Below are 18,327 nucleotides of genomic sequence, written 5' to 3' on the forward strand. Positions count from 1 at the left end.
AGTTCTCTACTTCAGTCTGGTGCGCTGAAAACTGTTGTTGCATATCGGAAACAGGACGATCCATAGTCCCCACGCCCTGCTTGAGAACGCTCGCAGTCAGCGTTGAGTTCTGTGCCTTTAGGCACTCGCAGATGCGAGTTGGTCGTCCCTGTCTCAGAGTGTGGCGGTTGTGCAGACTGCCGATCCCAAGTCTGAGTCGCTCTGACAATGCTGCATTTGGCGACAGTGGCGCGAGTTACGCATGATGCACTTTGCAGGGGACATCGTCTGAGTAACATGTGTGCTGTCGAACAACGTACATGTAACAACAGTTCAAGCAGTTTCGGCTGCGGGAATGCTTGTCTCCAGATATATCAGAGGAAAGCCCTTAATAGGTATATCGGTTGCAGAAGTTAATGCTTGATACCCCACGAGTCAAAGGGTTGTAACAGGTGATTCCCTGACCACCCATATCTGCTCGCTGGTTCGCCTTTTTGAAGACCAGAACGTGACAGCAGCGGCTGTAAGCAGCAGCAGGGAGTGACCAGTTGTGGGGCTTGCAGTCCTCTGCTGCTCCTGATTGGCTGAAAGGCCCACGTGTAGAAGGATTTCGTGGAGAGGCTCGGAGTTCGGGGAATCGAAAGCTGGCCGTCGGCGCCCGTGTGGCCGACGTGGCGGGTCGCGGGCTCCCTGGAGCGGAGTTCTGTGTCGCGACGCACAGTGTTCTCGAGTTTCCAAACGCTTTCTCGTTTGCGCGCATCGATTACCGGTTAAGAACTTTCCTGTCGTTATCTGCGGATGTTGAAATAGTAATTAGTGTGGGCGTTTACGGCGAATTGTAGCTCAGGGAAAACTCGGTGATGTTAGCGAAGTGGTAGTGGTCCTCCGACTCAGACTGACTTGGCTGGGGTAATTGGATAGCGATAATCTCAGTTTGTTATCCAAATTTGGGAGTAATGTTTTTTGTGACCGTCTTCCTGTTGAGTTTGAACTGTGTATTTCGTACAGCCAGTCGAAAGTAATTTCCCGGGCTCGGCTGTGAATGTTCCCAGTACTGCGGTCGGAACTCGGGATCTTGCCTGGGGGTAAGTAGGTAGCACGAGGGCCGTTAACTACTGGCTTTCGAGCGATGAGGTTCGATACTTTCCAACGGGTCGAGGCTCGGCTGGCGACCACTGTGTCGGACCGACTTTACGCGTGTCCCGGTGGTGCAGGACGCTTGTCTGGGTGGGCCGCTAAGCGCCCCCAGTGCGCCCCGTGTCGGCTCTGGCCACCACCACCTAAAGGGAAGGCCGTGGCGCGCTCTTGTGACGTCACGCAAAGCGGGCCAGGGTTGGCTTGGCGCTGCGCTGACAGAATCGAGGCGCACGGCCTGAAAATCTTCGTCAAACGGTTTTACAGAATGTGTTGAGCTGCCGGCGCCCCCCTGCGGCCAGGCGGGCCGCACCCGACACCTGCCTCCCTCGTGGCGCTGCGGCCTCTGGTTCCACTGCGTCCAGCACGGAAATCGCGGTTAACACTGCGGGTGCCTGCTAAGTGCGCGATGAGTCCTGTAGTTTCACAATTCACGAAAATCACTCCACGTAGTACTATTTATCACAGGATTTTCCGTTGGGCTGGGTACTAAATTCACACAGACACTCCTTTACTTTGCTCACTCAGGTTTTATTTGAACAAATGGGAGATCTTCTATTGATTACGAATCACAACAATTTCGGCGTACTGTGTGCTTCTAGTGAAGCTACTATGGCACATGTTTCCAGGACTCACAGTACTGGCACAAGTTTATCCTTCCACAGTACTGTTTCTGTAAAAACGCCTTTAAGTAATGTTCTTCCTTGCTCAAGAGTGGCACATGGAACTCTAACTATTAACATCTGCCATAGTACCCTTACAAACCTCTAGCTTAACAAATCACCATCTTGTCTCACAAACCCAATAATGCTAATCTCATATAACTCTGCCATTCGACACTTTGCGTTCACTTCGAGCCACATTTCACACAACAAGTCATGTGTTACTTTATTACAATACTTGTTTGAGCCACTCTATGTAATCGAACCACTAATAAGCTGAACAAACCCATTTACACTTTCATGACCACACCACTTCAGTCATTGGCCCCTCTCTTTTGATTTTATAAGTATCTGAATGTCTCTTGTCATGGTACTTGAATTACAAATCATGTAAAAGTACATCTTTCACACACATATGGAAAATTTCCTTGTTTCAGACATAATGTTATATACTAATATCATACATTATACATTAATAAAACCGACAAACTGCAAAGACAGATCCTCGACGGAAAACGGAGATAAAACGTCCTACGTACATGTGTCCAGAAATGCACCATCGTCATGGTAGATGACCCTGACGAATGGGAATTTCTCCGACAACATGCTGCGTTCTCCTTGTATATAACAGGCCGTGTGATTGACGCAGCCTATTGTATACACGAAGCATTTCCCAACAATTTTAGTAAGTAGTCTCAGTGCATTAGAATAGGTAGACAGAGGCTACCACTCACAAATAAGCACACAGTTATAAATGAAGGAGACGTTAGGAAAGAGAAGTACTGGCTGTACGATATGAGATTTAATGACGTTTGATATTGTCATATCAGGTACACTCCATTTTATTGCTGAGTTTAATGCAGTGTAGTGTGGAAACAGTTATTTGCGAAAAATACTGAAGGAGGCTACAGCGAGGATTCTGAAAAGGGAGACTGTTCATTGTTTCTCCTGGCCAGATTCCTCTCGGCTGCCGAACACAGCTCTAGACCTGCAGGGATGTTGGTTGGGTTCCACCAAAGAAGTATCCTGTTCTTCAGCATGGGGAGCGTCGTTCCATTGCAAACGAAACAGACGAAGAGCACTGGTCCTTGCGCCATCGTAGCTAGATGTACATAGTACACTAACTGCGCTATTCCCTGAGCCTGGTGGAACCCAATTCTAATAATAATTCCTATTCCACTTAATATAACGGCCTTAACTGACATTAAAAGACATTGCTTCTTTGAGGCAAATTTCTTGTTATCAACAATTTTGAGTTGCCGCATGGAGCACCGATTACATAGGTACATGTATCCAATCAGTCCGAGACAAACCAAGTTGAATGCCACAGACACTGAAATCCCTGCAAGGACTACTATGCGACTGTGGATGAGGTAATATTTACTCGTCTTTTCCAAAGCAACAGCTGCCACACATACTATACTCCACGGTATAAACACACACAGCAGCTCACGACGGAATAACTGGCTTACTTCAGCAGGTAGTAGCTGGTTAGGAAGCCTGAGATGGCGAACACAAGAATACATGTGGTAGCAGAATGAGTTCAGCCAGATACAGCTGAGAAGTGTGAGGGCGCTGTCTATCAGCACTGCTGTAGGTAAGTCAGGGACGCCTGCCATACGATACACGACCTCAGAACACAGGATCTGGACTATGCACGTGATCTGAAACGACAAGAGTATCTTCCCAGGCAAGTTACGTAACTGGGGAAGATACATGTATACTCCGGCAGTCGAGAAACGGAAAATGATATTTATCAGTATAAATGAGATTTCTAAAGGCTTCAAGCTGTCAATTTTGAAATCCTTGTATCTCAAGGTAGCGTTGTTTAAACTGTTTCTGTAGTTCAGGGTTTCTTCTGTTAAGTTTTGATACAGTATGCGGATAGATTTAGTAAATCCAACTGGGAAACTTTGAAATGGGTAATAAAAGAGCGTACAATCATCAGAAGCATTAAAGGAGGAAAAATCGCGACACTTCAGCAACAGAATAGCTCTGGAAACAGAACAGATGGCGTCTGTAGCGTTCGACTGCAGACATGATTGATCATCAGGACTATCGAAATAGCAGCGAGCATCGTGTACGGACTGTATCAGACTAAACGGGACGTCCTGACAAATGCCGTACGAGTTGACCGCCATCCAGGCCAGCAGACAGAGGTTGACGTTTATCCTCTGCGTGTAGGCCAGGTAGCTGGTGACGGGTATGTGGGGCGACCTCTGCACCACGTCGTCCCACAGCTGCTCGCGGCACTGTAAGCGCTGCTTCATGGCTTCCAGTGGCAGGTCTTCCAGCGGACACGTGGGGTGGTCCAGGGCGTTCACCAACAGCTGCACGCAGTCAGTGTTCACGGAGAGCGTATCGTGGCTTCTGTCCTCCAGCTGCCACTCCTCGTCTGCAAGAAAACGACAGCAAGTAGGTGGTGCCCGTACACTGCAGGCAGCTGAATCCAAAGTCTTCTCTGGATGAGGAGCCTGGGCGTTGTTTACCCACATTACCCAGGTTCAGTTACCCAGAACTATGTAAGGCGGCATGTCAACACAAAGTAAGAGTATTAACAAAGACAGATATCATGTTACTATGCGCGTCTATTTCATCTACAGGGTGTCCAAGAAGTCCCTGCATCGCTCTTGACGTAGTAAAAATAAGGAAGTAAATAGGTTTTATTGATAGTCCTGCACTGAAGATGTTAAAAAAACAATGTTGTCAGAATTATATTTTTGTTCCAGAACTGCGGTCTTTGAGTTCCGAATCCATGGACCAACAGTTATCTTGTAAAGGAGAGATTAGTGGAGGATTCGTGGGTGCATGAACATTCGCAGATAGGAAAAACTATGTAAGGTATGATGAGACCATTTGCCTCAGTCCCCCTCGTAAAGTAGCCATGCCTGATTGAGATAAATGTCCTGTATTTTTAGGCTGTCTCAAAGACAGACCACATATTGGAAGCAATAAAAAGTGACAGGAAACGTGTGTCACCCACTCTTAATCAGATGAGCAGTCACCAATGAAAATCATTTGCAGAAGAGCAGTTGGACTTCAAGCATCTTCTTCAACAATGCACGACCACTCTGAAAAAATATGAATACGAAAGGATTTAGGCCCATGTTTGTTACTGAATTATCTGACAATGGTGTGGAGCAACGATTTGTAACCTACTGTACTTCGTTGTGGCGACTTCTGCCATGTCTCGCTCAAGAATGTTATTTACCTATAAATGTCCCATATACCACTATTTGATGAGGAAAAAAATTTTTTTTTGTCTAAGGAAAGTACCCATTATCAGCAAGAGTTGGAAAGGAACCTACCTCACATTATGTGGGCCAGAATTGGAAAGGAACCTACCTCACCTTATGTGGGCCATTGTGTGATCAGAATACCTGTTAGGACCACATTCTTTTGAAGCTTGCATGAATGGGAACTTCCAATTCTCTGTACAACAGAAGTTTTCAGTATCTCACCTCCATGACAAGGCAATCACGGATCTTGTGTGGTTCTAGAAGGAAGGAGCTTGAGTCTCATTTTGTTGTTCAGATGTGTGGGTTTCTTAATGAACAACTTATTCTCGGATTCTATTTGGTTCTGCAGCATTTAAAGCCACATTAAAATGGTTACCACGAAATCCCAACATTACCACCTCAACAACCTTTTGAAATCGTCATGACAAACTTTTGATCTTACCACGCAAATAACTGAATATGAAGAATAATAAAGCCTCATGTGGCTCAACGTTGAAAGATTAATGGAAAATTGACACAAGTGTTGAGGAAGTCTTTCTAAGCAGAATTACTAGGACGACCCGTAATAAAGCAAGGGGGACAGCGAGACACGTAGATATCTGAGGAAGTTGTGATCGCCCATACACTGATCCGTTGGATACGTATTTTTTTTATATCTAACTACGTCCATATAGAATCTACTCTTTTGACATAACTCCATAGGCGTCCTGTACAAAGAAATAGGATGCAGGCTGAATTCTCGTCTTTGTGATATTTCACTTTCCTCCGTGAACTTAGTGACCCCATCACGCAGCGTAAAAAAAAGTGATGGAGCATATTTGTCACCAGTTTGTGTCGTTAGCACGAGATTGTCGAGAAAAAGCACAACAAAATACAGTAACTGACGATTTTGGGAGTTCCTTTACCACAATGAACGATTTACTGTTAATACTCTGTTTGCATACATTCAAAAACACGCACAAAAATGTAATTACTTCGTCTGACTCGTACCTTGTGTAATGATAATAATGCAGCAATAAATGCAATTAGGACATATATGCCTCAGCTGCTGAGTGGATGAATGTGGGATTACAACTCCAGAGATTTGGGATTCAGGCATTGCTCCCGAGATTCCTTCTGTCACTTATCTCTTCTTTCACCTCTGACATTGATTTATGGAAATCGAAAATGTTGGAACTGTAGAATTGTTCAGATACCCAATAATTAACTGTGTCCCACAATTATTAACTGGGTGAGTTAGTTCAGAAGTAGGAAGACGGCGAGTGACCACAACCTGCAGTAGGACAATGGCTCGCGAAGCACTGTGGTGACCAAACCAGGCTTCAGCTTGATGACGGCTTTACCTACTGCATTCTGAGAAGTCCTGATGGTCGTTTTCCTCGAGCACTATTCCTGTTCAGAGTACAAATCAAAGGAGAATGATACTGATATGCTACACATCATCCAATGTATACAGGGTGAGTCATCTAACGTTACCGATGGATATATTTCGTAAACCACATCAAATACTGACGAACCGATTCCACAGACCGAACGTGAGGAGAGGGGCTAGTGTAACTGTTTAATACAAACCATACAAAAATGCACGGAAGTATGTTTTTTTACACAAACCTACGTTTTTTTAAATGGAGCCACGTTAGTTTTGTTAGCATATCTGAACATATAAACAAATACGTAATCAGTGCCGTTTGTTGCATAGTAAAATGTTAATTTCATCCGGAGATCATCATCAGTTATCTGCTATATTAGCAGGTCCTTTGCCTCTCCATTTTCTGCGATCCATTGCTTCCTTCTTAAGGCTGCTGTATGTTGTACCGTCCATCATGTCATCCAGTGTCAGGAATCTCTTCCTTCCTCGCTTTCTTTTCCCTTCTACGTAACCTTCTAAAACTGTTTTTATCAGTCCGTCATTCTTTCTTAATATATGCCCAATCCAATTTCTTTTTCTTCTCTTTATTACATCTAGTAGCTGTCTTTTCTCTCCCACTCTTCTCAGTACCTCTTCATTTTTTACTCTGTCCATCCAACTTATTCCTTCCATCTTCCGCCATGTCCAGATCTCAAAAGCCTCCAACCTTTCTCTGTCTTTTTTCCTCATAGTCCATGTTTCAGCGCCATATAGAAGAACACTCCATACAAGACATTTTATGAGTCTCTTTCTGAGTTCTCTGTCCATACCGCTGCAGAAGATTCTCCTTTTCTTATAAAACGCCTCTTTTGCCATTGCTATCCTTGTTTTAATTTCTGTGGTGCACTTCCAGTCGGTGTCTATCCTGCTTCCAAGATACTTAAAATTTTGCACCTGTTCTAGTTTTTCTCCATTCAGCACAATTTTTAGTTCCTTATTTCCTCCTATTGCCAATACTTTTGTTTTATTTGTGTTAATTTTCATTCCATATTTTTTTCCGTTAGTTGCAATGGTGTCCACCAAATCCTGTAATTCTTTTTCCCCTGTGGCTAGAAGGACCATGTCATCAGCAAATCTCAAGCACCCTACTCTTCTTCCTCCAATTTCTACTCCTTTGTCATCTAATGAGCATTGGTCAATCATATTTTCCAAGTACAGGTTGAAAAGAGTAGGTGATAAACAGCATCCTTGTCTTACTCCTTTCCCTAGTCTGATCCAGTTCGTACTTTCTCCTCTCACTTTAACTGAAACTTTTTGATTAAGGTACAATGAGTTTATAAGTCTTCTGGTTTTCCAGTCCACTCTCTTTTCCCTCATAATAGTCGCCAGCTTGTCCCAAACCACATTGTCAAATGCCTTTTCTAAATCAATGAAGCACATATATAGGTCTCTTCCTTTTTCAATAATCCTTTCTCCTAAGATTCGTAGGAGCCCTATTGCATCTCTGGTGCCCATATTCCGTCTAAAGCCAAACTGCTCCTCGCCGAGATTCTCCTCTATTACTTTTTCAAGTCTTTTATTAATTATTCTTAACATCACTTTGGCTGCATGTGAAATGAGGCTGATTGTCCTGTGCTCGCTGCATTTCTTGGTTCCTTGTTTTTTCGGCAATGGAATCATTACTGTTGTCAAAAAGTCCTCAGGCCATTCACCACTGTCATATATTTTATTACATAACCTCAATATTTCTCTTATTCCATTGTGGTTCAAGCATTTTAGTATTTCTCCCGGTATTGTATCTGTACCTACTGCTTTGCCATTTTTCATTGCAGCAATAGCAGACTTTACTTCTTCCATTATGATGGTCGGTCCTTTCTCTTCATCACTTACACTGTTGTGTGATTCAAGTTCCAGAGTTTCTGGTTTGCTATTTGTGTCATATAGCTCTTTTATATATTCTTCCCATCTCTGGAGGACATCGTCACGATCTTTATACACTACCTCTTCGTCTTTACTCAAAATTTCCATAGTAGCACTTCCTGCTCTGTTTTGTTCCCATGTCATATTCTTTACTCTGTTGTACAGTAAGTCGTATCTTCCTTTCCTGTCCAGTTCTTCAATTTCATCACATTCCTCTTTTAGCCATTTTTTCCTAGCCTGCTCTGTTTCTCTTCGCAGTTCGTTATTTAACCTTCGGTATATCTTTCTTGCATCTTCAGTGTTCTTGTTTTTCAATTTTCTTCTCTCCTCCATCTTGGAAATCATTTCTTGTGTGACCCATGGTTTTTTTGACCTTTTCCCTTTTACATATCCTATATTTTGCTGTCCTGCTTTAATGATACCTTCTTTCAGCATATTCCAGTACTCGTTGGCATTATCAGGTGCTTCTTTGTCTCGTAATGTGTTTAGAAAGTCCCGAGACAGCATTTCTGTAATTTGTTCTTTGTTGGACCTTATCTTCTCTAGATCCCATTTCTTCACCATTGTCGCCTTTTTCAGTTTTTTCATTCTTATTTCTATTTCTGCCATAAGTAAGTTGTGGTCACTATTAATATCTGCACCTGGTAATGTGTGCACCTTCTTGATTCCATTCCTGTATCTTTCTTCTACCAGTATAAAATCAATTTGGTTTCTATATTTATCCCCTGGTGATTTCCAAGTGTAGAGCCTCCTCTTATGGTTCTTGAACCATGTGTTTGCCACTATCAGCTGCCTTTCCCTGCAGAAGTCAATTAACCATTCACCTCTGTCATTTCTCTTTCCAAGACCATGACTGCCTACTATGTTTCCCTCTTTCCCTTCTCCCACAATGGCGTTCCAGTCTCCCATTACTATTTTGCAGCATTTTTTATTTTCGTCCATTATTCTCTCTATTACATTGTACGTTTCCTCTACAATTTGGTCATCATGTTCTGAAGTTGGCATATACACCTGGACAATCAGTAAATCTTTTTGTGCTCCTTTCAGCCTTACACCAATAACCCGGTCATTTGCATAGTCTACATATTCCACACATTTAGCCAATTCCTTTGTCATAATCATTCCTACACCATTAATTCCTTTTACTTCACCTCCTGAGTAGTAGAATACATATTCATCTGACTGCAACTCTCCATGTCCATTCCATCTTACTTCAGCAACTCCTACGAGGTCCATATGATTCTTTTCCATCTCTCTTTTAAGGTTTTCTAGTTTTCCTGCTTGTAGCAGAGTTCTGACATTCCAGGTACCAATTCTCGTTTTGATTTTTTGCCTCCTTTCAAGTTGTCCCCCCCGGAGATCCGAATGGGGGACTATTTTACCTCCGGACACTGATTTAACATGAGAGGAAGCCATTTTTTGTGCATAAAATGGAGACTGCATTATGCAGGGAAGATAATCTGCGGTGGTATTCCGTTGCCTTCCGCAGTTCTGGAGGCCGCCCCTAACATGGGATACAGACGCCTTTTGCAGCCGCCCGCTCCGGGTCAGACGCTGCATGAGAAGTATAGGTTGGAGAATGAAAGACCCCTAGCCCTCGAAACCTAATAGCGTCAGGGTCGGAAAAGAACAAGAGCTGGCCGAGGGTGGCCAGATAGGAAAGATAAGAGTGAGGAGCCTGGCATAAGTAAGTGGAAGCAATGCCAGGACTCAGCTCGGGGCCCCGTGGTCGCCAGCCACGTATCACTAGGTGTGACTCCCTGAGGAGATATTGTAACCTAAAGTTGACGCTTGAAACCTCCAACATTCAGTTGCGTCTTGTAACAAACACGGGCCACGGTCGGCGAGCAGCATCTGCAGGGACATGTTTCGATGACGACCGTGTTTACGAGTGTGGCTGTAGTGCACTGTTGTGGTTTGGTCTAGCTGTCGCAATGTCCGCATGTAGCGCTTGCTGCTATTGTTATTCTGCATTCGTCTCCGCACGCAGACCAACTGTAGTACACCGTGTTACCAGACGTCTGTGATAGTGTGGTGTTCTAGGAACTGTGACCATGGTGTATTCGAACTCTGAAAAGGCGGAGAGTGATACTCATCTATGGCGAGTGTCGACGAAATGCAGCTGAAGCTTGCAGGGTGTATGCAGAACGGTACCAGGACAGAGAGCATCCAACGTGCCGCACATTGCAAAACATCTACCGCCAACTGTATGCAACAGGTATGGTCGTAGCACGCAAACGGGTCCGTAACAGGCCCGTCACAGGAGAAGCGGGTGCAGTTGGTGTGTTAGCTGCTGTTGCCATAAACCCACACATGAGTACACGTGACATTGCGAGAGCCGGTGGACTGAGTCAAAGTAGTGTCATGCGCATACTGCATCGTCACCGCTTTCACCCGTTTCATTTGTCGCCACATCAGTAATTACATGGTGATGACTTTAATCATCGAGTGCAAATCTGTCAATGGGCATTAACAGAGAATGCGTTGCAGTTATACCTGTTTGCCGATGAAGCGGGTTTCACAAACCACGGGGCAGTGAATCTACGGAACATGCATTACTGGTCCGTGGACAATCCTCGCTGGCTCAGACAGGTAGAGCGACAGCGACTGTGGACTGTAAATGTATGGTGTGGAATCATTGGCGACCACCTTATTGGTCCTCACTTCATTGCAGGGGCCCAAACAGCTGCGACATACATCGCGTTTCTACAGAATGATCTGCCAACGTTGCTCGAAAATGTCCCTCTGGAAACGCGTCGACGTATGTGGTATCAGCATGATGGTGCACGTGCACATACCGCAATTAACACTAGGCTGACCCTTGACAGGATGTCCGACGGGCGTTTCATAGGACGTGGAAGACGCATAAATTGGCCAGCCCGTTCTCCTGATCTTACACCTCTGGACTTCTTTCTGTGGGGTACGTTAAAGGAGAATGTGTACCGTGATGTGCTTGCAACCCCAGAGGATATGAAACAACGTATTGTGGCAGCCTGCGGCGACATTACACCAGATGTACTGCGGCGTGTACGACATTCATTACGCCAGAGATTGCAATTGTGTGCAGCAAATGATGGCCACTACATTGAACATCTATTGGCCTGACATGTCGGGACACACTCTATTCCACTCCGTAATTGAAAACGGAAACCACGTGTGTACGTGTACCTCACCCCTCATTGTAATGTACATGTGCGTCAAAGACCAATAAAAAGGTGTTAGCATGTGGACGTAATGTGCTGTTCCAGGTCCACCACCGTTCCCTTTGGATCCCTACGTAATTCGGTGCTCTCCGATACACACGATCGAACAGCGTGGTACTCAAGCATCAACTTTAGGTTACAGTATCTCCGGATGTAATTAACATTTTACAATGCAACAAATTACGTATTTGTTTATATGTTCAGATGTGCTAACAAAATTAACGGGGTTCCATTTAAAAAAAAACGTAGGTTTGTGTTAATAAACATACTTCTGTGCATTTTTGTATGGTTTGTATTAACCAATTACACTAGCCCCTCTCCTCACGTTCGGTCTGTGGAATCGATTCGTCAGTATTTGATGTGGTTTACGAAATATATCCAGCGGTAATGTTAGGTGACTCACCCTGCATAGTTCATTGGCGTGTTGAGCGCAAATGTATACCCAGTAAGACGAATAAGTTCTGAAAGATTCTTATACACCGGCATGTTCTGTGAAAGGCCGAATGCACGACTTTGTCGTAAACACTCCATTTTCTTTGTTATTCATTCCACTCCCACCACATTATCGTGTGGTGCGCAAGCTTCAGACACTTTGCTGCTCTTCAGCCTATCGAAGTTAGGCCAGTATAGCTTTTATGGGAGAATGAATAAAATGATAGGTTTCAAAAAAATAAAAGCCATAGCGTCTCTACATAAACACATGTACATTGAAGCTGATGATGGTGCTATGGTGAAGATAAGTCTCGTGCTTCTGGCAAGTCACTGGCAGTCAGTTCCCAATAACTACTACGAGGGTAATACAGTATGATGCAGGTGCCGGCCAGAAAGGGTGTATGTATTCAAGGTGTTGGAGTGGGCTGGGAAGTATGATTGACAAGTTGATGTGGGTAGAGGGAGGTGTGAGGGAGGGATGGCAGTGGTCAGGAGGCTGGAAGCGGGATCATCTACATATTGAAGAGGCGTAGACGCTAGGATTATAGCTGGTTGGAGGAGTAAGTGTCTACATACTATTCTGGAACAGGAAGAACCAGCCAGCTGAAGTTCCGCTCGAATAGGATATAGAAGGGTGGCAAGTGGAGGGCGCACCAGAAGCCTAGGTATCCAGAGGATAGGCGAGAAAAATTTCTTTTGTTCGCCACGTTTATGGAACGTTTACAATTTGTGACAAAGTCTGAGGAACTTCAGAAGAGAGGGCAATCTAATCAGCTGGTAGAGGTTGCGTCTGAGACGGCAAATATGATACAGAGTGCAAGGTGTTCTAAGACTGTAAGGAATGGTAAATTTTTGAGACTGCTGAGATCGAAGCTATATTGGCGAAAGTAACACTGGGGCCACTAAGGCTTTTGGAAAGACGAAGGAAGAAACAAGATCAGGGTTTAACGTCCTGTTGGTGAAACAGCTATTAGAGCATAACCCAGAATTGGGAAGAACGGGGAAGCAGGACAGCGACGTCCATCCATAGGAACCGTCGTGTCATTCACCTTAAGCTGTGTAGGGACATCACAGAGAAACTAAATATGGTCGAAAACCAAGTTTGGAGCCAACAGCTTACCACAGCATCGCCTCGTTCAGTGGGTTTTACCCAAGTACAGAGGATGGCTGAGTGATGGAATCCCCACATTGTCGTGTTTCCTGTCTTCTTAATTTGAGTTTGTTGTAAGCTGGGGATGCGTGATTATTCCAAGATATGAGAAAGTGAGAGTCCTCTGCCCATGTCAGCACAGAGGAATGGAGCAGCAGGTCCACCGCCTTACTGCAAGCGCTTATCTTCCTCCACATAATTGGGCACTGTCCTTGCATTGTGAGAGAACTGTGACTCGGAGTTATCTGTTGAGTGTACATGACTGTAATGGATGCGTTAAGAGCTTAACATCCACATCTGACACACATGTTGTTGTGTCATGCTTTTAATAAATTTACAAGTAGATAGATGAAACAGTCAATGATCAGAACGCCTTATTGTTTGGAAAGCAATACACTTATCTTTAGCTCCTCGTGGCTGTGGCTGCGTGAGCACGTGTGGTATTAATTGGGGTCCAAATACACAGGAGCTGCTGAAAACACTGAGCGGCATTACAGTGCAAGTCTGCAGATGATGAGCACTGAACGTTTACTACAACTGTGCCAAATATGTGTCTGTTGTTGGCCCTCGACTCTCTGTACGTGCATGCTTGGCCTAGGCTTGACTGAGTGACGTTACGCCGACACTGCACTCTGAAGGCAGAAATTCGTCGCTTCTCTGCAGTCGTCATGGAACTTTGATATCCTCGTAGACAGAACAGAACTCAGGCTGGACTCTGGCAGAACTCGTACCAGGCACTGGCAGAACTGGAAATACTTGTCGTGTGTGGCGCCTCGAAGCTACAGGAGGAGTGGCTTACTGCTTCTTTCTCATAGGCGGTGGCGATGCTGCTTAGGTGTACAGCATCTCTGCGGTGGTCGACTGACGATTTGCTGCAGGCGATTATCGTCGACACCACATGTGTCACCTTCAACAGTGTCACAGGCGTCATCAGTGTATCATGATACACTGAGGAGAGGTAATGTAATGTAGAACACTGACACGAGGTCTGGTGATGAGAAACTTTATGCTTCAATTTCCCCTCCCATTACTGGGGATATACCAGCAATGCAAATTTCTTCCATCACCTGGATTCGAACCAGCTTACCTTTGAACAGAGTACCACCACACAGTCATGTTTATGTGTGTCATGGTGGAAGTTAGGGAGAGAGAAATGATTGGTGGTATTTACTGTAATAATTCCTTGGGTTTTTAACAAAAGTGTTTTTGATGTAGCAGAGGCTACACCAAGAGGTTAAGTTATCGAGGCACATGGAGATATACTGTTGAGTAAGATTTACAGTGACAAAAGAAGCATGGTGTGCCAGACAAGGAGCTATACAGGAAACATAATTCATTGGGACACCTGGCACTTGCCAGTTTCCTCCCAGAGATCCGAATGTGCGACTAGTGCGGAATATTTCGCCAGTGGAGGAGTCATCATACCACTTTTCAATTATAGGCCACATGTCCTGTGGACAGACACCAGTGGTTCCCATTACCTTCTGCATTCTCATGCCTTTGAGCACTGCTGACTCTTCAGGGTTTTAGGAGCAGGGGAAAAAGTGCCTTGAAGCTCTATCCGCCCATCCATCATTACTGATGATTTTTATTCTAAATTTAAGCAGCAGCGAGGTTCAAACCTGGGTTCCATGACGTTTTGATTAGTATAGGTGAGCTGTGGGATATAAACTTGCATACAGTATGATATCACACAAATTGACTATTGGTAGTGGGAAATAAGAGCATTCTTTCTTTCTTTTTTTTTTTAAGAAGGTCTAAAGTAATGGAGTCATGAGCAGCCTCTCATAAGAATTTCCTGAAATTGTAAGACGTCGTGGTCTCCTTCATTGCTTACATATTCCGCCCTCACAATCATATTCTGCACATCAAGACGCTTCATTCGAGCCCAAACTCGATAAGATAAAGTCAGTATTGTATGAATTCATGTAAACGATATGCAAATAACTAATAAATCGCAAGTGCGCACCGTGGTCGAAATACTCGAGGCTGGCGTACACACATACATTCCAGACACGCCGGTCACAGGAGGTTTTAGCTCGAGAGAGGCAACTGCACCCCAGGAGGCCGGTCCCAAGCTATCTACGTCGGCCAGTGACCGCCTGTAGAGCAGACAGCGTTAGCCCGAGTGAAAGGACGATCTCGTGTTCGGCTTAAAAGCAAATTCTGTGGTGTCACCGCCAGACACAACACTTGCTAGGTGGTAGCTTAAATCGGCCGCGGTCCATTTAGTGCATGTCGGACCCGCGTGTCGCCACTGTGTAATCGCAGACCTAGCGCCACCACCAAGGCAGGTCTCGTGATACGAGAGAGCACTCGCCCCAGTTGTACGAGAACCTAGCTACCGACCAGATGTACGAAGCCTTTTCTCTCTCATTAGCCGAGAGACAGAATAGCCATCAGCTAAGTTAATGGCTACGAACTAGCAAGGCGCCATTAGCCATACAGTGATTGTAATTAAAGTCTCCTGTGTATCGTCAAGATCGATGTACCACAATGATATTAAAGATAAGTATTAATACAGCTACGTACTTTTCTTAATAACATTAATTACGTAGCCTGTTCCAGTACTTCACGCCCGTCTGCGTTAGTCTAGCGTGCATTTTCAGCCATCTCAACTTCACGGTGTCGGCCCAGCTACCGACACAACAAATTCCGCTACATTGTGTGGGAGCGGTTAGCCTACGCATTCTTTACACATAGCACACAGTTTCACAGGGAGACAGCAAACGCCAAACACCGATACTACAGATTTCCCGATTGGCCGCCTTAAACAAAACGTCATTCTCGCGTTTTAGAAGAGCAATTCTGATTGGCAGACGATATTTCTGACGCCTTGAGTTGAAGGAGTAATGGGAGAGATCGAAAGGTATACCGCTTCTCGTCTGGCGTGCAGAGGGGCCGTTCCATTGTCGCTCTTGGAGCGAGAACATGTAACGAGAGCGTGCGCGCTCGTACATGTACTCGAGAGAGCGAGGAACAAGTCTCTCCTCAGTACTTAACTGGGAGAGCACCTCTGTCGAGAGCGAATCGAAGTGCAACTCTATATTGAGTCCTTGCGATTAAGCATTGTTCACTGTGTTGGCCGCCACACTTATTATGTGGTGTGAATGGACAGAGTAATAGTTAAACGCCTGTGAGAGAATTTTTGAGTGGCATCGCGGTGGACTGGATATCTGACCGGTGTACCACGCCAATAGACTAGGGGCAAATAGGAGTCCTTGACTTCATCAAGGCGTAGGGAGAGTTTGATTGGCGAAGGTCAAGTTATAGAACGAGAGTTATCTTATTTGTCGGCAGCGAGCAGCACAGACAGCAGTCATCACAGCTACAGCTCTTGCGACCTCCACATTTCTTCCACAACAGTACCCTTCACTGCATATCACACGTGACAGCCTCGACTGTACCTAGCAACATTCTAACTGATAAATATTCAAGTTGGGTAGGTGCTGCTCTCAGCCATTCTGCCAAGTCAATAACAATCTTAAACTTTGTATAGAAATTTAATTACCGAATCCTATCCTTAAGAGGTAACTTCACATTCTGAAAAGAACCTGCAAATAACGTGTTCAATTCATAACTAAAAGTGCTATGGTGATTTCTCAGAATTTTTGCAAAATAAATAATAATTTTCGTTACTTTCGTGTTTTTCTTACACTAACTAGCACTACTCCAGTACCCAAGTATCCCACTAGTTACGTAAGACATTTTGTGAATTTTTGTGTCATTTCCTTACAGTGGATGACTCCAGAAGGTATTTATTGCTGAAAGTTTTTTAGGCATTTCTCTTTGGAACGTCAAGACTGTCCGTCTGACTTCTATAGTAGTGTGGGGGTGGAAATTGCATCTTGCAGGGGCCAAAGGGTAAAGGGAACATCTCAGATTAATCTGTTGCGCAGAATGACAGAATAGCACCAACCCACACGCTCACAAAATGTGTGGCTTTATAGTCTTGTGTTGTAAATGCTATATTTAATTCGTTTTGTGGCATTATAGACAGGTATTTTAAACTGGGACCAAGAGATATGGTGGTCGTAATTGTGTGACACTGTATGTACCGAATTGTCGAACAGTCATTAGATACAGTGAGTATATCTTTAAGATATGAAGCACTGAGTCTGCCTTGTTGAGGTTGTTTGGTAACATGTGGTTGTTATGGATGAGAGGAGAATGAATCCTTTTTCAATAGATTGTTCAGTTTATGGAAAATGTGGCAGTGTTTTTGTTCATGTGTATCACCAATCCCAGGGTTTCTGATCTGCAGAATGAGGTGCTGGTATCAGGATATCTCACAAGCACCCATTGGCAGTACCATCTGATTGTATGTTGTAGCAATTATCTGTGCTTTGTAGAGTGTAGAATGACTGGGACTATGTTACGTTACTCTAACAATTTTCATTAAAGTATAGTTGTAGCATTGAGATAACATGTGAGTGATGAAGATCTCGTTGGAGCTGAGGGAACAGACATATGGATGGAATGCTATGCTGCTGCTTTGTCTTGATGTTTTATGTGGCGAAACAAGGTTAGGTATAGGTTTTAAGCTGATGTTTTGGTGTGGCTGAAGTTAAAGTTGGATTGCTTTTTGGAACAGGTGACTTGGATGTTAAAATGGAAGGTGACTGTGGCTGTTATCGTCATCTGTTGGACGATATGGGGACGCTGAAAGACTGTTGTGGGAAACAGTGGTTCTAAACTGGATGTCTTTCATGTTAGGGATGCGACACAAGAAACTGTTGGGATGATGACGGTGAGCTCTACTGACGGTGTAGAAAACTGTGGATCTGAACTCAATATCTTTGATGGTGAGGATGCAATGCATGTAGCTGTTGGGATGCGGAATGTAAGTTTAGTGTCGTGAATAATGCGTTTACTTTATATTTATTAGATCATTCGAATTGAGGCTGTGTAGATGATGCAGTTGTGCAAGGATTGTACATTTGGGCACAGTTAATATGGGAGGTTTAACGAACTTCCAGTATGCTGCAGTAGTTTGTGTCAGCAACTTCTGGTAATCAGTGAACGAAAAACCGTTCCAAGTTTTTGTTCGTTCGGTGAGTTATCTCTATGCACTGTAAATGTCCATTGCACGTTTTTGACATCTTCAGAAATGCCATTTTCGACTATGTTATGGTGATTTGAAAATTGGTCTTGCTCCGAAACAAATCATCGAATGAATAAAAAATAAAAATTTGCAACTTGGACTGGTCTTGTTTGTAACTGGGATAGGCCAGGTGGTTCTGCAATACTGGGTCAGATA

General features: G+C 44.2%; 1 protein-coding gene across 1 annotated transcript in view; it reads right to left on the reverse strand.

Moving 5' to 3' along the window:
• Positions 1 to 1,623: 1,623 nt before the first annotated feature.
• LOC126426499 (uncharacterized) overlaps positions 1,624 to 18,327 on the reverse strand; it is a 40,507-nt gene continuing 23,803 nt past the window's right edge. Inside the window, exon 4 of the mRNA XM_050088406.1 lies at positions 1,624 to 4,170. Within this exon, the coding sequence (XP_049944363.1) occupies positions 2,681 to 4,170 (1,490 nt within the window). The 3' untranslated portion in view covers positions 1,624 to 2,680. The remainder of the gene's footprint in view (positions 4,171 to 18,327) is intronic.

This window comes from Schistocerca serialis, chromosome 11 (genome assembly GCF_023864345.2).
Source record: "Schistocerca serialis cubense isolate TAMUIC-IGC-003099 chromosome 11, iqSchSeri2.2, whole genome shotgun sequence".
NCBI classification, from domain to species: Eukaryota; Metazoa; Arthropoda; class Insecta; order Orthoptera; family Acrididae; genus Schistocerca; species Schistocerca serialis.